The sequence below is a fragment of the Molossus molossus genome, unplaced genomic scaffold (assembly GCF_014108415.1).
Source record: "Molossus molossus isolate mMolMol1 unplaced genomic scaffold, mMolMol1.p scaffold_m16_p_23, whole genome shotgun sequence".
Classification (NCBI taxonomy): domain Eukaryota; kingdom Metazoa; phylum Chordata; class Mammalia; order Chiroptera; family Molossidae; genus Molossus; species Molossus molossus.
The window spans coordinates 25,564,354-25,585,155 of NW_023425359.1; the positions used below are offsets into that span (position 1 = coordinate 25,564,354).

General features: G+C 65.1%; 2 protein-coding genes across 2 annotated transcripts; one reads left to right on the forward strand and one right to left on the reverse strand.

Moving 5' to 3' along the window:
• Window positions 1-6,010: 6,010 nt before the first annotated feature.
• Window positions 6,011-10,161, forward strand: GPR37L1 (G protein-coupled receptor 37 like 1). The gene is made up of 2 exons (XM_036277537.1): window positions 6,011-6,724; window positions 8,882-10,161. The coding sequence occupies exons 1-2, from the start codon at window positions 6,095-6,097 to the stop codon at window positions 9,689-9,691; spliced, it is 1,440 nt and encodes a 479-aa protein (XP_036133430.1). The 5' UTR covers window positions 6,011-6,094; the 3' UTR covers window positions 9,692-10,161.
• Window positions 10,162-14,321: 4,160 nt separating this feature from the next.
• Window positions 14,322-20,623, reverse strand: ARL8A (ADP ribosylation factor like GTPase 8A). The gene is made up of 7 exons (XM_036277498.1): window positions 20,461-20,623; window positions 16,389-16,469; window positions 16,184-16,257; window positions 15,476-15,569; window positions 15,288-15,355; window positions 15,042-15,112; window positions 14,322-14,570 (listed from the first exon to the last, which is right to left on the reverse strand). The coding sequence occupies exons 1-7, from the start codon at window positions 20,581-20,583 to the stop codon at window positions 14,521-14,523; spliced, it is 561 nt and encodes a 186-aa protein (XP_036133391.1). The 5' UTR covers window positions 20,584-20,623; the 3' UTR covers window positions 14,322-14,520.
• Between the last annotated feature and the right edge of the window lie 179 nt (window positions 20,624-20,802).

Below are 20,802 nucleotides of genomic sequence, written 5' to 3' on the forward strand. Positions count from 1 at the left end.
GTCCCGAGGGGCTGCCCCTCCCTGGGCCTGGCTCCAGACCACAGGGCAGACAACAAAGCCGGCAGGTGGAAAATTCCCCCTGGCGCTCTGCCCGGGCACCCTGGGCGCAGCCGTGCCAGCCTGGGCGGGCAGGAGCTCGGAGTCCAGGGTACCGACAGCCTGGCAGCTGCAGGGAGCTGGTGGGGGCCTGCCAAGGTCCCCACTCCACGGCCCAGACACGAAAAGTGTGTCCCACTGAGGGGAGATGGGGACGGAGGAGCTGTGGGGGAACCCGGTCGTCCGTCCGCTGAAAGCTTGGAGCTTCTCAGAAGAGCAGCCCCGAGTCTAACTGAGGTGCCCGTCCTCCCAGTCGGAGCCCAGTGGTCCTGGAACAGTCGCGGAGGGCTGGGGCTGCTGCGTCTCAGCGACCCCGCAGGAAGTGAGCGTTGTCAAGAGCTGTGGGGCGATGGCCCTCTGTCCACTCCCATGGCCTCCACCTTTGACCTGGAGCAGAGTGTGTCCCTGCTGAGGCCTTGCTTTGTCCATCTCGGATTTGGGACAAATGTCTGGGCCCCTCCCTCCTGGAAGGGCTTGGAGCCTCGTCCACAAAGGCCCAGGGAAGGCCGGCAGCTCTGGGACCTGAGGTCGGGAGGCAGCGCCGTCCCGGGGCCCATGTGTGTGAACGCCCCGGACAGAGGGTCCCTGCCCCTGCCTCTCCCCTTCTCTGCCAGAGCCTCAGAAGGTTGCCAAGTTCCCACAGCAAGAGTTCCCTGGCCAGGTCCCTGGAGGCCTTTGCCAGAGTCTGGAGTTGGCTTCTAGTATGTTCAGCCACAAACATATCTGTGTTGCCAGTCAGTTCGGGTGGGTCTTCCGGAACCTAGGAAAGCGCTCTGTGGCTTTGCAGGTTACAGCCGGTCCGGTCACTCCCAAAGCAGGTCATGGGACCTGGGAGGGCTGAGGTGTCAGGGAGCACCAAGGTCAAGGTGAACCCACACATTGCCAGGAAAGCTGCCCAAAGGGCACGTCCCACTGACCCAGAGTCAGCAGCCTAGAAGCGTCACTGGCCGTCCAGGGAACGTTGTCTGTCTGGGTTGCTAGGACCAGGCCCTGAAGATAAGGCAGGGCCTATGAACCAACCCCCCGGACAGCCCATTAGCTCCGCTCCAGGAACCCGGGGCCGTGACTCACTGACAGCAAACCAGGAGGCTGGGGCCTGACCCCTTTCCCAGCCGGACACACCTGCAGCCATCTGCTGGGCCACACCCCTGCCGACCATCCTAGAAAGAAACTCAACTCTCTCCCACAACTGCATGTGACCAGCTCCGTCGCTCTGGCGGGAGTTGCACCCTGATCTGCGCTGACACAGAGACACACAAACACGCAAACATGCACTGCACCACGAACACGTGTGCCTTTTAGCCTCGGCCATGGCCACTGCCCCTCCTCCACCTCTGGGTCAGAACCAGGCACAAGAGAAGGGACAGGAGCCAGCAACAGACCCGCCCGGGTCCCTCCAGTGTCTGGGCCACTTTCTGTGAATCGTTAGGCTGACCTCGTTCCAAAAATGTCCCTCATCCTCTGCAAGAATGAAGCACAAAACAACCAGACAAAACACCACGGAGGTGTGGGCCCTGGAGGCTGCTCTGGGAACACAGTTTGGAGGCCTGAGAGCCCCCAGCACCGGCCATGGTGCAGATGAGCCTGGCCGGACCCTCCCCGGCCAGGGAGGCCCAGGGCCTGTTTTTGCTCTTGGGGCAAGGACCTTGCCGAAGTGCCGGGAGCCAGGTCAGACTGGCCCGTGGGCCCACCCTGGAGGATGTCCTGGGCCAGTGCCCCCCGTGGTACCGGTGGGTCGGGCGTGCCCAGGGGAGATCCCGGGAAGGGCCAAGATGCTCCAGTTGTCTTCCCCAGGTTCTTTCCCTGCAACCTGGGAGGGCTGGGTGCTCCCATGGCTTCCACGGAGACTGGAGCCGTGGACCGGGCCGGAGGGCCCCTCTTTCGGAGGGGCGGCAGCTCAGGGCTGTGCGCTGGGGCCTCCACAGAGGGAGATGGGGACACTCTGAATCTGCTTGGGTGTGGCGGGGAGGGTGCAGAAGAAATCACACTCACATTGGTAGGCCTCCAGGGGCGACGCTTGCGTAGTACTGAGCCCCTAGGCCTCGACTGGAACTCCCCCAACCCCCCCACCCCGGCTCAGCCCTTCGAGGGACAAAGACAGGGCATGCTCTGTGGGGGCAGGGCAGCCAGGCACCCTCCAGGTGGACTCGCCAAGAGCAGCTTCCAAGGGGTTGAGACTCCGCCCCTTCCAAGGGGCTGAGACTCCGCCCTTCAGCCCCAGAGAGCAGAGTGGGCGGAGCCTCTGGGGGGGCAGAAATCCCTCCCTTCACCCGCAGGGCAGTCTGCCCCACACCTGGGCAGGCAGTGCAGTGACCTGTCAGCTCCGGGGAACTGGGCGAGGGCGGGGTCTCTGTGGCTATCTTTAGCCTCCTTTGCATTTGGGAAATTTCCCCCTCTTCCTACAGGGAGGTGAGGCCCTGACGCACTCCTGCCTCTTCCCGCCCAGTCGGGGTGATGAGCAAGTGGATGGTGTTAAGCGGTCCAACCCCCAGAGTGAGAGGAAGCTGTGGGGTCCCCCGGAGAGTGAGAGGAAGCTGTGGGGTCCCCCGGAGAGTGAGAGGAAGCTGTGGGGTCCCCCGGAGAGTGAGAGGAAGCTGTGGGGGTCCCCAGAGAGTGAGAGGAAGCTATGGGGTCCCCCGAGAGTGAGAGGAAGCTGTGGGGTCCCCCGGAGAGTGAGAGGAAGCTGTGGGGTCCCCCGGAGAGTGAGAGGAAGCTGTGGGGGTCCCCGGAGAGTGAGGGGAAGCTGTGGGGTCCCTGGAGAGTGAGAGGAAGCTGTGGGGTCCCCCAGAGAGTGAGAGGAAGCTGTGGGGGTCCCCGGAGAGTGAGAGGAAGCTTTAGGGGTCCCCTGGGAGAGTAGAGGAAGCTCTGGGGTGTTGGTCACGTGGTCTAAGGGCCAAGTGTCTGGCCAGGGCCACTTGCCACCTCTGGGGAATCCAGAGGCTGTGCTTCCCGAGCACAGGGACCGCGACCACCTGAGTGGGTGGGGGTGAGGCCGCTGTGATGAGGGAGGAGGGAACTGACCTTCATTCAAGCCCACTCTGAGTCAGGAATTCCATCTAATTCAGTGCTCAGAACAGGCCTCGGAGGTGTGTCTCACTGTCCTCCGGCTGTCAGGTCAAGGGACCTGTCCAAGGCCACACGGCTTGGAGGTGAGGGTGTGTGTGAATCGGATTTCGAGCTGTGTGGGGGATGACCCAGCACCCCTAGAGGCCGGAGGTCTGAACAGCAGGAGCTCAGCCATCCTTGCCCAGTGCTGCCCTGAGAGGGTGAACCTCCTCCCTGCCCCTGCATTCTGGTGCTGAGGCCGGCAGCCTGGGTCAGGACATCAGGACAAGGGAGCCGAGCAGATGTGGCCAGGGCACCCGGCGATGAAGAGTCTGCTGTTCCTGGCCTGGTTCCCGAGTGGGTGGTGCCGGCTCCTGAGGGCGGGGGCCTCGGGGCAGAAGCCAGCACTGCGACGGCCCAGACCGTCACTACCACAGTCACTACCGGAACCCCTGTCGTCCCAGCCCACCAGGGCTTCAGAACCAGGTCGCAGCCCAGAGGGCGTCCAGCTGCCCGAGGACCACACTGAGCTAGAGGTTTCTACAGGGAGGAGGCCAGCGTGTCAGGGACCCAGGGGCCCTCGCGCCTGGGGTCACTCTGGCAGGGGCAACAGGAAGGGTTGGGGACTGCCCTTCGTGGCCTCCCCAGAATCCTGTAGCCTCACCGCACCCCTGCCTGGGCCCTCAGTGCCTGTCCTCCAGCCAGGTGACACCCGCTCCCGCCCGCAGCTGGTCTCCTTGGAGACCCCTCTGCCTGCCCACCCACCACCTTCCTGCCTGGAACTTGGGCCCTCGTCCTTTCTGCCAGACTGGCTCCCTCACCGCCACCCGGCCCAGGGCGGGGACAAATGCCTTCTGAGCGCCACCTTCCTCCACTCTCCGGACCTCTGGCCACCCGCACACACCTGCACCGGCTGGTCAGGCACCTTCTCTGCCCAGTCGGTTCTGCGTCTGCTGACCACATCTGGGCCCTGTGTGTGTGCATGTGTGTGTGTGTGCGCACTGTGAGCCAGGTGGTGTTGTAGTGATGTATGAGGTGAGCTCAGCCATCCTTGAAGCAAGCCTGCAGCCATCCCCGTGGGGCAGATGAGAAACACAGGATAGACACACGCATGCACACGCACACAGGGAGTCAGGGCCACTTGAGGTCACTCCAGAGTCAGCTCTTGGCTGGTGGGTGCCCACGCACAGAAATGCCCCACACAAGTCTGGTCTCCCTGTCCTGAGCGGCACCCACATCCCCCCAGGATCTCCCGAGCATAGTGCCAGGGAACAGCCCAGCCTCTGTCCCACTGGTCACCTAAGCTGGTGAACTTTTCTGTCCCCGGCGCTGGGGAAATTCCAAGGGAGCTGGGCGGGGAATCCCTGGGATCATTCCCACCGGCAGGAGGCAGGAGCCTCCCTCCCTGCTCGAATCCTTCCAGAGAATTAGGGCCTGCCTGAGCCTCGTCCAGGGGGAGGGATCTACCTAGAAGCAGAAGCTGGAGCAGGAGTGAGCATGGAGGGACCCGTGTGGGGCACCCTCGGGAGTGGGTGACGGGAGGCACACCCCCTCGCTCCTTGTCTCTGGGTGCAGGGGGCAGGATGGAGGGTTGGGAGGGTGGAGGCCCCACAGCTGTCACTGAGCATTTGCCTCCACCTAGTGGCCTCCGACGTTCCCACGGTCCCCACAGAACCAAAGAAGCCAGGGCCAGTAGGTGGTGGCTCTCAGGTGCCCCTCACCCAGCTCCGACTCGTACCCAGCACATACTCATGAGCCCGCCTGGCCCGTCCCTCCCAGTGTAGCCGGGGCCCTGGAACTCCCCCCCACAGGAGCACTGCCCTGCCCCCCTCCAGGCCGCCCATCAGGGCCCCCCTGGCATAAGGTGCTCGAGTTGCATTTCTCTGCTCAGCAGCCTCTGAAACTCTGCAGCCTCCAGGAGGCCATTGTACCCCTCGCCTGGCACACAGCCCTTTCGGGCCCCCCTGTGCTGACCTGTCCCACCTCCCTGCCCACACTCCCACACTCTCCCCTCCGCTCCCTGCACCTGAGCCTCCCGATGTCCTTTGGTCTGTCAGGTCCGCAGCCACCGCCACACCTCCTGCCCGGAGCACCCTCCCTCCCCCTTGTCCGCTTGGCCAGCTCACTCGCCATTTCCAGGAGGCCTCCCAGAACCCCGGCTCCCTGGGCTCCCAGCGCCTGGCCCCTTGCCTGGCGGGGCACCGGCCGGGCTGCCCTGTGACGATGCCGTGCGGCTTCCCTGGACTAGAAGCCGTGGTGGCATCGCCCGCTTCTGTGTGCTCAGCGTCCAGACAGTGAGCGCCCAGGCGGGACTTGTTCCTGCAAATGGCCATCCGCCTGGGGCCGGGGGCCGAGGACGGTGGGTTAGACGTGTTTATTGTTGCTGCTTTCCGAGGGCGTTGTGTGGCCAGGAGGCCAGCAGATGGTTGCGCGCCCTCTGCGAACGGCGTCAAGTTAGGGGGCTCGACTCAGACCCGTCCCAACCGTACGCCGCAGCCTCGGGTGTCTCATCTGACAAATGACAGCGCAGTCCCTTGGGGTCGTGGGGAAGTCAGCCGAGCACAAGGGCCAGCGATGGACCAAGCGGCAGCCTCTGCGGAGGTGGGGTCCCGGCTCCGGTTCCGTCCTTACTCACCATGGGACCCCAGGTCCCCTCCGGCTTTGGTACTGGAACGGGTGGCCTCTGAGGGCCTAACGGTCCCACAAGCGGTTGCCCGTGTGGCCTGAGGAGAGTCCTGGAGGCAGCAGAGCGGGCTCTGTCCAGCAGAGGGCCCTGCCCAGCCCGTGGCCGGCAGGGTGGGAGGGAGCAGCTGGAGGCCACCCGAGCGGGCTGGCGATGCCAGACGCCTGACTGGGGGCGGACCAAGTGGCCAGCTGCGGTTCTAACGCCCCGGGCACTGGGTCCCGGCCCTCACCTGCTCTCCGCCAGGCAGCTGCCTCCTGCTCCTTGGCCATGCGGTGGCTGTGGCCGCTGGCTGTCTCTCTCTCCTTGGTGTGGGCCACAGGCCCGAGCAGTGCCTCCGGGGCTGCCCCCCTGCACCCCGACAGGCTCCGAGCCGACGCCCCGGGACAGAGGAGCCGGACCAAGAGAGGCACCGAGGATGAGGAGGCCAAGGGGGTGCAGCAGTATGTGCCCGAGGAGTGGGCTGAGTTCCCCCGGCCCATCCGCCCTGCTGGCCTGCAGCCCACGGAGCCCTCGGTGACCACCAGCCCCAGCCCAGGCGACGGCAGGGACGCCCCAGGCAGAGGGCCGGGGTCCTGGGGCAATCCGACAGGGGCGCCAGGTCAGAGGCTGCAGATGCAGAACCCCCTGTACCCGGTGACCGAGAGCTCCTACAGCGCCTACGCCATCATGCTGCTGGCCCTGGTGCTGTTCGCCGTGGGCATCGTGGGCAACCTGGCCGTCATGTGCGTCGTGTGGCACAGCTACTACCTGAAGAGCGCCTGGAACTCCATCCTGGCCAGCCTGGCCCTCTGGGACTTCCTGGTCCTCTTCTTCTGCCTCCCAATTGTCATCTTCAATGAGATCACCAAGCAGAGGCTGTTGGGAGACGTCTCTTGCCGGGCGGTGCCCTTCCTGGAGGTGAGTGTCCTGTGGGGCCGCAGCTCCGGGGCTGAGCTCAGCCGCCACTGAAGTGGGGGTGTGGGCGCACCCCCGGGGGCCCGGAGCGCAGTCTCTCTGCTTCTCCATACCGGGCAAGGAGACAAATGGGGGGCTGGCTGCGGGAGGCTCTAGGGTGAAGGGGACCCGGGGGTGCAGGGCCCGGGTTCTGGCCCAGCTGGTGTCCTCTGCGGGGCCCGCTCAAAGCTGTCCTCTATTCTGCTCTGTCCGCGGCGTCTTTCCGCCTGGATCACCGCTCCGTCCTCTGGTGTCTCCCTCGTGCCCCCGCCACTGCCCCTTCCTTACCCCGGTGTCCCGTAGAGCCCCCAGATCCACGGTGTCCACCCCCGTGAACGCAAACACGAGAAGGAAGGACCCTCACTGCACGGTCGTCACCGCTACTTCGGCTCAGCACCCTCCTCCGCCCTCTCTGAGAGGGGAGACCTGGGCTGGGTGCTGGCGCCGGGGGTGGAGTGGGGGTGCTCTGTGTCAGCCCTGCCCTGGCCCCCTGGCCCCCTGGGCTGGTCACGTCCGCTCTCGTGTCCTTGCCCCCACCCGGGGCGGTGGGCCCATGGCTCTCCCCGCTGCTCTGGTCTGCAGTCCCGTGTCCACTCCCAGCCCCGGGAGGTTCCACGTCGAGACGAGCGCCTGGCGTGGATGGGCGTGGGCGGTGCGCAGAGACGGCTTGACCAGAGCCCACAGGTGCATTTCCAGGAGACCCGGTGAGGTCCCGAGTCTGCACGGGAAATGCACTCGCAGCCCTGCACGTCCTAGCACTGTGGGGCGTCCTCACGAGCACTGGGGTGACGGGCCTGCCCGAGGAGGCTTGACCTGCCAGGGGAGAACCAGGGTCAGGCCTCAGGACACAGGTGCTGGCCCCGCTCTGTGCCTGGTCACTGCGTCAGTGATGACTTTGTGCAGGGAGGGGTTCCCTGAGGCTCGGGCTGGCACTGTTTTGCCTTCCCCCAGGGACACCCCCAGGGGCAGCCCCAACGACTCAGGCCTGAAAGGAGACCTTGTAACTGGGCCCCTGACCTCGATCACGTCTGGGCTCAGCACCAGGCGCCGCGAGAGGTCAGACAGGACTAGCGACCAGGCCCCGAGGAGCGAGTCCCTCCTGAGTCACCCGCCCTGCCCAAGCGTCAGCGGCCTCGTCCGTAAACTGGGCTGACGACAGGAATAACATCTGAATGATTCTTGAAGGATCAAGTGGTCAGGACGAGAAGAGTTCAACCGGCGGTGGTTTTCCCGGGAGTGGGCGGGGAGGAGGGCACACGGCGCTGGCCGGTGAGAGCCGGGCCCTGCCGACGGTGGTCCAGCATCCCCGGCCCAGAGACTGGCCTGAGCCCTCCTCGGCCACCCCCCGGAGGACAGAGGTCACCCGCCAGCCCTCCTGGAACGGGTGAAAGTCAGGGACAAACGCTGGACTTTACCGGAGGGGCCTCAGGACTGACACTGGAGATACTTTCGATGCAGGGAGAGGAGGGAAGAGCAGGCGATTCCGCCCAAGCCCGAGGCTGCAGGGGGTTGGGCGGCTCACAAAACGCCCAGCAGCAGTGGGGACTGTGTCCCCCCAGCCGGAGAGGGTGAGGTGTGGATGGGGGTGAGCACCGTCCCTGTGTGGTCCACCCTCTGACAGCTTGGGAAGCCTTTCTTCCTATACCCTCCCCGGCGGCCCTGGGTCTCCCTCTCGGCTCGTGGGCGACTCCCCTGTGGGTTCAGTGAGAGCCCACGGGGAGGGCTTCCCTGGACAGGGCTGGAGCGAGGGGTGTGTGTGCGTGAGCCGCGTTTCCAAGACCACGTATTCGTCGGAGGGGGGCAGGATGGGAAGACCTGTGGCTCTGAGCCTTTGTATTGACTCTGCTTCAGAGACTCCCCCTGTCTCAGGAGCAGGAGGGTCTGAGGGGCCAGCACTCACCCCCTGCCAGGGAGGCCACCTGCACGGGGCCTCGACTCTGCCCCACGGGTCACGCGTCTGCCCGAGCGCAGCTTCTCCTGAAGGTGGCTGGCTTGAGGACCCGAGGCCCTGGGGGGCGGCTGGCGTGTGCAGAGGGCTCCATGCTCTTTGAGGCTGCTCCTCCCGCCCGCCTGAGCCCCTGTCTAACCTCAGCTTCCCTCTTCCTTCCTGCCTTTGCCCAGGTCACCTCTCTGGGGGTCACCACCTTCAGCCTCTGCGCCCTGGGCATCGACCGCTTCCACGTGGCCACCAGCACACTGCCCAAGGTGCGGCCCATTGAGCGGTGCCAGTCCATCCTGGCCAAGCTGGCCGTCATCTGGGTGGGCTCCATGACGCTGGCCGTGCCCGAGCTCCTGCTGTGGCAGCTGGTGCAGGAGCCTGGCCCCTCCACGGGCACCGTGGACTCGTGCGTCATGAAACCCGCGGCCAGTCTGCCCGAGTCCCTCTACTCCCTGGTGATGACCTACCAGAACGCCCGCATGTGGTGGTACTTCGGCTGCTACTTCTGCCTGCCCATCCTCTTCACCGTCACCTGCCAGCTGGTGACGTGGCGCGTGCGGGGCCCCCCCGGGAGGAAGCCGGAGTGCCGGGCGGGCAAACATGAGCAGTGTGAGAAGCAGCTCAACAGCGCGGTGGTGGGCCTGACGGTAGTCTATGCCCTGTGCACCCTGCCCGAGAACGTCTGCAACATCGTGCTGGCTTACCTGTCCTCCGAGCTGACCCGCCAGACCCTGGGCCTGCTGGGCCTGGTCAACCAGTTCTCCGCCTTCTTCAAGGGGGCCGTCACCCCCGTGCTCCTCCTGTGTGTGTCCCGGCCGCTGGGCCAGGCCTTCCTTGACTGCTGCTGCTGCTGCTGCGAGGGCTGCGGGGGCCCCTCGGAGGCCGCAGCCGGCCCGGGCGCGGACAGCAAGCTCAAGACCGAGATGTCGTCCCTCTCCTTCCACAAGCCCAGGGAGTCGCCCCCACTCCTGCCCCTGGGCACGCCGTGCTGAGCCAGGCCCGAGCGAGGCCGGGAGAGGGGCAAGTGGGCAGCCTGGCTGGTGTCTCCGTCCCCGCGGCTCTGGCCTCTCTGCCCGTCTTGCTGCCTAGAGGTGGGCTGGGTTCCTCGTGTTGGGGTTCGGGCATGTCCGAGCCCCCTCCCCAGCTGGGCCTTCCTGCCCTGGCCCTGGCCCTGGTGGGCCCTGATGCTTGTAGGTCTTAGAACTGCCCAGAAACTCTCAGCCCACCAGCTGGGACCCAGAAGTGCAGCTGTCCCACCCCTCCCCTCCACCTTGGAGCCCGGTTCACTCTCTCCCTGCCCCCCATCCTGGAGTAGGGGGCTCTTTGGGGACCAGCCCAACTTGGCTCTTCTCTGGACCCGATCTGTCCCAGCCTGGACCTTCCTCCTCCGGCACCGTCCCCCTTCCGGAGGCTTCTCTTTCCTTCTCCTCCTCCGACATACCCCGGTTGCCCTGTCTCCATGTCCCTTAGTAGGTGACCCCGTAGAGAAACAATAAACTAGGTAGAACCACCCCTGTGCCCACTGGACTTCTTTGTGCCACGTCCTGGTGGTGCCCAGCAGGGGACTTGTGGCCTGGGGCTGAGAGGTCCTGCCCAGCCCGTGGCCCGACGGCTTAGAGGAGGGGGCAGGTGACAGAGGGCACCGAGTCCAGCTGTCCCTGGGAGTCAGGGGGTTACCAGCTCGTGCTCCCCTCAGCACAAAGCCCCTTCGAGGGCGCAGCAGCCGCCCCCCCCCCCCCCGAGCCCAGGGCTCCCAGCCTCTGCCTCTGAGACCCTGTTGTTAAGACTGTGTCGCAGCTGCGTGGCCCCGGCCTGCCCCCCTTCCCACAGAGGGGGCTCCATCTATGCCCCACAGCTCTTCCCGCGGGTCCGGCTGGGGCGTCCCACCCCCTCTGGGGCCTTAGCCCTGTTTGGACCCAGCCCTGTCTGGCGCAGGGACACCAGGAGGGACACTCAGCCCGGGTCGCCGACCACTCCCGACCCCAGAAGCTCCGCTGTCCTCAGGACCCCTGGCTTGGGCTGCTCTGGGACCCGCCGGCGAGTCTGCTCAGCAGGCCCACCTGGAACAGCTACCTGGGGCCTCAGAGGGCCTGGGGGCCCGGGCGGTGAGGGGCAGGGTGCCCAGAACCCTGGGCACCTCTCCTGCCTGCCCCTCCCACACCCCTTGTCCTCAGCTTGCCCTGTCCCCAGCCTCCTCCCCTCTCCTGGGATCTTAGCAGCCCTTGTTCTCCATCCCTGGCCCCACCCCCAGGCCTGTGACGCCAGGGAGGAGGGAGGCTGTTGCTAGGTGACGCTGTGCTGGGAGGACACCCATCCACTCCTCAGCGGGCCTGTTGCCACAGTGACGGAGACCCCAGCTTTGTCTGCGGAGACCTCAGATGGGGGGCAGCTTGGACAGGGGCCAGAGACAGGCCTGCGTGTCCTCCATGCCCTGCCCCAGCCCTAGGTGCCCAGGGACAGAGGAGGGGCCGGGTGAACCCAGGGGAAGTCTGGGATCTGGACTGAGCTGAGGATGGAGGGCGGGGGGCTGGCCGGGGGGACCCCTCAGCTTCCTGTTTGGGGGCCTCTTCCACAAAGGACACCCTCTGCCTCTCCCCGGCTGGCTGGCCAGCTCAGCGCTGGGGGAGGTGGCGCCCGGAGGCCCTGGCAGCGTGAAGCCTCCAGAACAGTCGGCAGGCCAGCGGGGCCTTGGGCCAGGGCCACTGTCCCTCCCGCCCGGCCAGCTGGGAACAATGGGGCGTTTGTTGCTGAGGGGTCCCGGGCCGGGCACAGTGGGCGGTGGACTGGAGCTGGGAGCTGACACTCACTCCCCTCGGGCAGATTTCAGCCCTCAGACCCTGGTCTCGGGTGGGAGGGGGTGACCCACGGAGCCCCCACAGCTCGTGGGCGGTGACGATCGCCTCACTTCAGTCCACCGGATGCAGCCGCTCCAGTCTCAGCTCAGCTTCGCCCTCTAAGCGGGGTGATGCCTCGCTCCCCGGGATAGTCACTCAGGAAGCCCTCGGCAGACCTGCCCCTTCCCACCCTCAGGACTTCAGCCCTGCAGGCTGGAGCGTGGGCCGGGCAGCCCTTCCCTCAGGGCAGTGGCCGCGGCCACTCCGCACACGGCCCTTCGCACGGACGCACGTCTGTTCCGTTAAGTTCCCGCGTGGCCGGACTAGGCATCGCTGTGTGCAGGCCTAGGGGGCGCCATTCCAGACCTCGCCTCGCTGGGGGACACAGGGCTCAGAAAGCCTCATCGGTCCAGAGTCCCACCCTCTGGCTCCAGGCCAGGGGCAGGGGATGGTCTGACCCCAGCTCAGCCTCCTCACTGGGGGCGTTTTTAGGAAGGTACCCTAAAATCATGGAGCTCTGTTTACCAAATTCTACCCGGATTTCCCGAACCCCTCTGGCAATGGGAATGTCCTCCCAGCCAGGTTGTCTCTATGGGGACCAGCTGACAAGGGGCTTGGACAGTGGGCGCTGCTCTGAACCAACAGGGCCAGCCTGGGCCAGGCCCAGAGCCCGAGGCCAGGGGGGTCGTCTCCCTGCAGGGGCAGGTGAGGGGAGCGTGTTCTGCAGGGGCAGGTGAGGGGAGCGTGTCCCGCAGGGGCAGGTGAGGGGAGCGTGTCCTGCAGGGGCAGGTGAGGGGAGCGTGTCCTGCAGGGACAGGTGAGGGGAGCGTGTCCTGCAGGGACAGGTGAGGGGAGCGTGTCGTGCAGGGGCAGGTGAGGGGAGCGTGTCCTGCAGGGGCAGGTGAGGGGAGCGTGTCCTGCAGGGGCAGGTGAGGGGAGCGTGTCGTGCAGGGGCAGGTGAGGGGAGCGTGTCGTGCAGGGGCAGGTGAGGGGAGCGTGTTGTGCAGGGGCAGGTGAGGGGAGCGTGTTCTGCAGGGACAGGTGAGGGGAGCGTGTCCTGCAGGGACAGGTGAGGGGAGCGTGTCCTGCAGGGGCAGGTGAGGGAAGCGTGTTGTGCAGGGGCAGGTGAGGGGAGCGTGTTGTGCAGGGGCAGGTGAGGGGAGCGTGTTGTGCAGGGGCAGGTGAGGGGAGCGTGTTGTGCAGGGGCAGGTGAGGGAAGCGTGTCGTGCAGGGGCAGGTGAGGGGAGCGTGTCGTGCAGGGGCAGGTGAGGGGAGCGTGTCGTGCAGGGGCAGGTGAGGGGAGCGTGTTGTGCAGGGGCAGGTGAGGGGAGCGTGTTCTGCAGGGACAGGTGAGGGGAGCGTGTTCTGCAGGGGCAGGTGAGGGGAGCGTGTCGTGCAGGGGCAGGTGAGGGGAGCGTGTTGTGCAGGGGCAGGTGAGGGGAGCGTGTTGTGCAGGGACAGGTGAGGGGAGCGTGTTCTGCAGGGGCCTGTTCCATTTCCAGGGTGAAGGGGAGGCCGGGAGGCGGGGCAGGGGAGGGGTGGGGCTTACTGTGAAACTGGGTCAAGATGGCCTCGGATTTGGGAGGGTGGCCGGAGGCTGGGGCAGTGAAGAGGCCACAGCGGTGGTGGTGGCAGGAAGACGGCTGAAGTGGGCAGAGGGCTGAGGGTCCAGCCTCCTGGGAAACCAGCGGCCCAGGCGGGAAGCCCCCAGGCTCTGCCCTGGGCAGTTAGCTGGCCCCAGGTGGGCTGTGGGACAGAGCCGACTCCGGCTGCAGGTGAGGTCCCCACCTGGCTGTAAGGAATCGGCCGTCCCCCTGCCATGGTGCCCCGGCCCCAGGTGGCTCCTTACACAGGCCCAGGAGCTCCTCTTGGCAGCTGCAAGCTCCCAGCTGGGCTCCAAGGCCCGAGGAGACAGAGGCACGGGGCCGGCCCTGCGGAGGTGCCCTGTGAGGTGCCGTCCTGCGCCACGACCCTCCTCCCGTGGCTGTGTGCCCTGGGCCGCCCGTGAAACCATCCACAGAGAGTCAGCGGCACCACAACCCCCAGCACAAAATTGCTAATTTATTCATGTTAGGAGGCAAAAAAATGTACAGTTACAAGAATCATCTTCCAAACAGAGGTTAATTATGAGCTGAAAAGTATAAAAAAAGGAGGTGGACCATCACTTTACAAATCATTAAATTAAACAAACAAACACACACGAAACCCAAAGAGCTAACCCCCACGCCGAGTTCTCTCCTTGTGCGACTGCAAAATGAGAACAGAAAGTGAGGTGCCCATGGGGGTGAGGGCCTGGGAGGGGCCTGGGCACGGGCTCCTGCCCCGGGGCCTGGTGGTCTTGGGCCCGGAGGCTGGGGGCAGAGAGGGGCCTCTGAGGCTCTGCCAGCATGTGATGTGCCAGCAGGCACAGCCGGACAGGGAAGTGGGGGTGCACAGACACGGGGTGGCCACCAGTGCCCAGGCTGGGACCTGCCCCAAGTGCCGGCCTCCACCCCCCCGGTCTGGGCCAGCCCGAAACCCTTCTTCCCTCCAGACCGCCTCTCCCAGATCCCGACGGGCCCCTGCAGCATCGAATGGTTGATTTTAGTCTTTGCTTAAATTAAAAAATTAAAATATATATACATATATATACTGTACACACAGGACAAGAACAGAAGAGTGTTGAGAAGGCAGGACAGGCGTGGGTCAGGGGTCAGAGGTCAGGGGGCCGGGGAGGGCAGGGCTGGGGCCAGGGCTGTCGGGGGAAAGTCGGGGGTGGGGGGACCGAGGGAAAGGGGGCCACGAGAGGTTAGGGGTCCAGAGGGAGTGACTTATTTTACAATAAAAACCGGAGTTCAAACCTCAGCAGAACAGGACTCTGGGATCCCCAGAGGGCCCCTCCCCACACCAGTGACGAGGGTGGGCTTAGGGGGGACGGTGGGGTGGGTGGGGAGCTCGGCTTCAGGTTTGGATGGTGGACCCCTGGTCCGAGGGGGAGGGCCGAAGTCTCAGCTTCTCCGTGACTTTGAGTGTTGAATAAGCCACTGTAGGGTGATGTCTGGAAGGGGACGAGAGAGAAGGTGACAGGTCTCCCAGTGCTGGGCCCTGAGGAGGCCGAGAAACCCCTGGGGGGATGATCTTAGCCCAGGGCTCCCCAAACTGCAGCCAGCATCAACCCAGGGGCTCAGAGCCCAGAGCCCTTCAGCTCTGAACGGCCCCAGACAGGTGGCCGGGGCATCTGGGTGCTGAGTCAGCAGGAGGGGCCTGGGGAAAGACCTGTCCCACCCGGGACATTACGGTGGGAAGCCAGGCCCAGGCGGGAGCCCTCTGCCCAAGGCCACAAGTGGTGGACGGCAGAGCAGGAAGTTGCCCAGAACAGGGCCTCCCCCGCCTGTCCTCCACTGGAGGACCAGAGAACCACCGTACTCCGGCTTAGAGGCAAGTCCTGGAGAGCAGGCTTTGGGAACCACACTGAATCACCCAGAAGGGCCCGCCCCTGCAGAGCACTCGGCAACCCCCACCCGCGTACCAATGTTGTCTTTCTCTTTGCAGGAGATGGAGTAGCAGCAGATCTCTCGGTCCTGGATGGCGGACAGATTCCTGAGGGAAAGCAGAGAAGACTGCAGGGCCTGGGGCCGGCCGGGGAGGGAGGCTGCCGCGCAGGTGGGCTCTGCTGCCACCCTGTGGCCGGCCCTGAGAGGGCAGCTCGCCGGCGGGCTCTCCCGCGCCTGGGGATTGGGGGAGCAGGGCAGGGGAGAGGCGTCACCCGACTCACATTTTCTCAATCAGCTCCTTCTCATCCAGTGCTCCCGGGAGGTCTCGCTTGTTCCCCAGGACTAAGACCTACAGAGAAGGCAGAGCAGCCCAAGTCCAGGGGGCTGTGGCCAGGCCTCTGCCCGCCCACCCTGTGCTCCGCCACCCTGTGCTCCGGCTGCCTGCCCTCCACCCCACCAGGCTGCTGACCGGGATCCCCTGCAGCTGGGGCTTGTCTAGCAGGTTGTGCAGCTCATTCTTGGAGGCCTCGATCTTCTCCTGGTCAGCGGCGTCCACCATGTACCTGAGGGAGCCGGGGTGGGACAGCATTGGGACACCACAGGCCAGAGGGAGCGGAGCTGTGGCCCCAAGCAGAAACCCCTGTGCCTGCAGCTCTCTGGGCGAGGGCCTGGCAGGGTGCGAGGGAGGCTCTTGCCCTGATGGACCTGAACCCTGAGGCTCTCCGAGGCCTGTGTCCTGTCCTCCAAAGTCCCCTCTAGTGGCACAGCGTGGGCCCCTCTGCTGGGAGTCCCACCCCCCAAAGTGCCCCCGACAGTTTCACAGGAAGGTCCAGGGGACAAGGCAGTGGCAGGCCCGGGAGGTTTCCCTGCAGTGAGATGTCTTAAAAGTCAGGTGGAATCCAACAGGAACTGAACTTCCGTTTGGGCAGCTACACTCAGGGCGAGGGAATGAGCCACTTCAACCACGCACAATGCAGGCCAGTGGTGACCGGTGGGGGGACACAGAGAGAGAGCAGCAGGGCGGTGGCGCCCGTGGGGCAGCCAGTAGGCAGGCTGTGCCCAGGCCGCTGGCCAGGAGGCAGGATTAGCACTAATCAGCTCGGTGGGGGCCTGCAGGTGGCAGGTGGTGAGGCCGGGCTGGGACCAGGGCCGGCGGGAGCCCTGGCCGCACACTCACACGATGGCGCTCACTCCTCGGCAGTAGCGCTCCCACATGCTGCGGAAGCGGGGCTGTCCCCCGATGTCCCAGAGCTGAACGAGAGGAGGGCACAGTGGTCTCAGCAGCAGGCAGGCAGCCAGACCCCCCTGCCTCCCAGGCCCCTCCGCACACACCCTGCCCGGATTCCCCTGCTCCTCCGGCTTCCTCCTTCCGCAGCGCCCACCTTGATGGTCACGTTCCCCTTGGTGATCTTCCGCATGTTGAACCCCACCGTGGGGATCATGTCCTCGTTGAACTGCCCTGACTGGAGGGAAAGGTCAGAATTGGAAAAGGGGCAAAATCGGCAGGACCCACAGAGAATGGACGCCTCCCGGGGAACGGCAGAGGGACAGGTCAGCTCCTCTGCGGTCCCCCTGCTGGTCACGAGCCCCCGGGGACCAGCTCAGGAGCACCCCCCGGCGTCCACCCTCACCTGGATAATCTGACACCTCCTTCGGGAGAGGACCACATCCGTACCACCAGCACCAGCACACGTCGTTGAATAATTAGGAATGGGCTGTAATTCTATTTCCCACAACCCATTTTCAAATTCTAGTCATTTTCCTTTCTCCCCTCAAAACTGTCTCCCAGAGCTCCAGATTGTTCCAAAGTAGCCAGGGGCCTCCCGTAAGGCCAGACCAAACCCCTCAAGGTCATCTCCGCGTTCACACGTAGGACCCTCCCACTGCCCCCAGACACAGGCTGGGGCTGACCTAATGGAGTCCCCAAAGGTGACACCTTTACACCCCACTTCCTTCTCCCAGGCGGTAGGAATTGTTCATCTCAGGTCACATAAGGAGGTTGGGCTCTGACCATTAGCAAGGTGTGGGAGATGGTGGTCTCTTCGAGCTCCTGAGCCTGCCCCCCCAGGCCCCCCTCATGAGCAGGAATCCCCCGACTCATTCAGGCCCGAGAGCCCAGGACCCCAGTCCACAAGAGTGAGGGCTCCCACCTTGGGGCCCACGTGGGCTGAGACCCCTGACCCCAGCACTACACAACCTGTGGGCACCTGACCCACCCTCTCTGCAGAAAGGGCCTCTAAGTTCTATCAGGTGTCAACGGTCCGAGAGCCCAGCCCCTCGCGGTCAGAATCACAGGGAGACAGATACCCTAAGGAGCTGCTCCTTGTCAGGTTGAGTGGGGGCCACACATCCTACAATCACCCAAATCCCAGCTGGTGCCAGGCAGGGCGAGGTGCCTGCTGGACCAACAATGTATGTCCACTCCATCCCCAACCCGGCCAGAGAGGACACAGCCCAGTTAATGCGTACCTCCCGTCCTGCGGGAGCTGAGGCAAGACCCTGGAACCTCCGGCCTCAGTGTTTCCTTCTATAAAATGGGGGCAGGGCTTTGGTTTTGAAAAGATTGACGAATAAGGGTCACCAGAGCTTGGCAATGTCGATCCAGCACAAGGGCCGGTCACTGCTCTTCAGAAACTAGAGGACCCACAGGCTCCCAAGAGATGAAAAGCCCAGCCTGGTGGACGTGACCTTGGGCGTCCGTGGCGCGGTGAGCTGGTGCTAATTGGGAACCTGGTGAGGGCTTCCTGTCCCTGCTCATGCCTCCCCCTTTCACAAGCTCCTTACTGATGGTCAGACGTGGCCTGCGGTCAACCACAGTCCAAAAATATTAAGGGGAAACTCCAGAAATACACAGCTCGTAGTTTTAAATCGTGCGCCATTCTGAGCAGCGTGATGAAATCTCCTGCCATCCCATTCTGTCCCGCCTGGGTCATGAATCATCTCTTTGTCCGGAGTCTCCAGGCTGTACGTGCAGGACAATGAGATACTTTGAGAGGGAGAGACCACATTCATGGTCCTCTGATTTCGGTCTTGGTTATAATTGTCCTATTCTATTGTTAGTCGTTGTCTGTCTCCGACGGTGCCTCGTTGACAGTACACTTCTCTGTAGGTGTGTGGGTACAGGGAGAAACACGGGAAAGCCTGGGTTTGCTGCTATCCACGGTCTCAGGCATCCACCGGGGTCTTAGCATGTATCCCCGGCAGGTAAGGGGGGGCTGCTGTGATGCTGAAGTCAGCTAGTTCAGCCTCTGGTCTGCACCTTGAAGCCCCTCTGACCCTTCCACCCTGGGTGGGCTCCCACTCTCCCCAAGTTCTCTAGAGTGAGTCGGATATCCAGCTTCCCATGGCTGCTACCCTGGTTCCTACCCTTCCCCTTGGGCACCCCAAGGCACACTTAACTATTTGAGAACAGCTCTCTCTTGTCCCTCAGGCAACACCCCCCCTACTGTCTAGCATCATGTTTTCAGAACTCAGAAGATGAGTTTCAGGTTCCCAGAAGCATCGCTGGTAGTTTTTCCGGCTCACATTGGATGGGCTATTCACAGACCTCACACAGGGAGAAAACCAAACCGAGAAAATGCCGAGGCAGGCAGGCCAACCACACTAGGAACTGAGATAGTCGGCCGGCGGTGGGCTCGCCAGGGGCTTCGTTTCTCTGTGAGACACTCTCCAGGGGTCACGCGCGGGGTGGGCAGGGCACACAGGGGCGCCCAGGAGTGACCGAGGCGGAACCCCAAGGCAGCCGCGGGTGGTGTTCCTGGGAGGACTCTTTAAAGGGACGCCCGCCTGCACTTTGGGATGCGGGCACTGGAGGACGGACTTCCTAGCGAAAGGGGGGTGTGTGTGTGGACTGGACAGGGGAACCGACCCTGTGCACCCCAGACACTCCTGACCCTGACAGTGGGACCTGTGACCCTTGGGTTCTGCTCCCGACCTCCCACAGCTGCTTCTCTGGATGGGATGCCGGCCTAGGGGAGAGCCTCCTGGCCAGGAAGTGGACCCATTGGGGTACCCACAGCCTCCACAATGCTCCATGAGAGCTTCCTGGGCACTGAGGGGCACTAGGCTCAGCCGTCAGGGCAGCGGCCGTACCCCAGAGACATCTCCCGGAAGCCGAGCCACCCAGCCCTGCTGGATGAGGGTCAGGCACTGTGCCCCTGCCCAAGGAGCCCAAGAGCCCAGGCCGATGCCAGTACTGACTGTCCGACTCCAGGGCCAGAGCCGGGCAGACAGGAGCCCAGGGGCCCATGCTGGCTCAGAAGCCATGGTGTCCAAAAATCCAGCATGGCCTGGAGATCCCGCCCGGGCACAGGAAGGGGCAGAGGTCCTCTGCAGAGCAGGCTCAGAAAGGAAGCCAGCGCCCAAACGCGTGATCCCAGGGTGGCTGTCCCCCACCTTCCCGGGGCGCTCTGTCTCAGGTGATGCTCCTTTTGGGGACATGTCAGGCCGCGGGGACCTAGGCTGGCTGGCCACATTTCTTGGCTGACCTGTCTCATCAGCGTTTTTGGCCGGTCTCTGGCCAATTCACAGTTCTCAGAACCCCCAGCTTGGGGGCTGGGACCGGGCCCTGGACAACGCAGCCCTGCACCAGCGGTCCTGAGCCCGGGCTGGAAATGCAGGCCCCAGCCATGACTGCAGCCTCAGCTCACACCACAGCGCTGGCTTCCCCTTTTTCTCCGACAGACTTTAACTCCTTCCCCACCACGCCCCTGGCACTGGGTCTCCCAATCGCCCGCTTCGTCCGACTACGGAAAGCCCTCAGGGCCACTGTCTCCTGCGGCCCCAGAGTGGGCAGTGCCCCTCCAAGTCATCTCTGGTCCCAGCACCTCCTCCGGTAACTTCTCGGCCAGGCGGGGCCTCCCAAATCCCTGTTCAGTGCCATCCTCCCAGGAACCCCCGCCAGAATCCGCGGGTGGGGAGGGGTTCGTGGAGGCGGAGTCTGGGCTGGAGCCAAAGGCCTCAGATGATTCCACTACCCCGGGGGGGGGGGGGGGGGACGTTCCCTCCCCCTCAATAGCGCCGGGTCTTCCTCTTCCAGCAAGAAGGGGTTAAAACCTCAGGGTGGGGCTGGCCTGGCCCCGGCCCCCTCCCGAGGCCCTCGGGCCGCGGGCGGCCACCCTCCGCTGCCGGCAGCAGGCCCGGCACTTTCGCTCCGTCATGCCCCTTGCGCGGGGGCGGAGGGCCCGTCTCGGCGGGCAGAGGATCCCTCCGGCCTCGTGACCCCTCGGGCCGCGGGTCCTGGGCACCAGCCCGGTCCCTGGTCCTCCGTCCCCACCGTGCCATCCCCGCCCGGGGAGGGGGGGCCGGTCGCGCGCCCCCGGGTCCCCACGGGCCGAGCTAGGCCCCAGGCGCCCGGCCGCTCCTCCCCGCGGCCCCCGGCTCCCGGGGCGGGGCGGGCGGGGACAGGCCGACCCCGCGCCCCGCGCCCCGCGCCCCGCGCCCCGCGCCCCGTACCGCGATCACGTTGACGAAGGTGGTCTTGCCCGAGTACTGCAGCCCGACCAGCGTGAGCTCCATCTCCTCCTTCCAGAACAGGGCCTTGAACCAGTCCAGCAGCTTGTTGAACAAAGCGATCATGGTCGCTGCGCTCGCTCGGCCGGGGCGGCCTCGGTGCGCCGGGTCCGCGGGGCTCGGGCGCGGGACTACTCGCGGCCGGATCGGCTCGCCGCTGGGTGTGGCCTCGGCGCCTCCTCCGCCGCCGCCCCCCGCGCGCCCGGAGCCGAGCCGGGGCCGCGTCCTGCTCGCGCCCGAGCGCGCGCGCCTCCCGCCCGAGCGGGGCCGGGGCGGGGTGCGCGG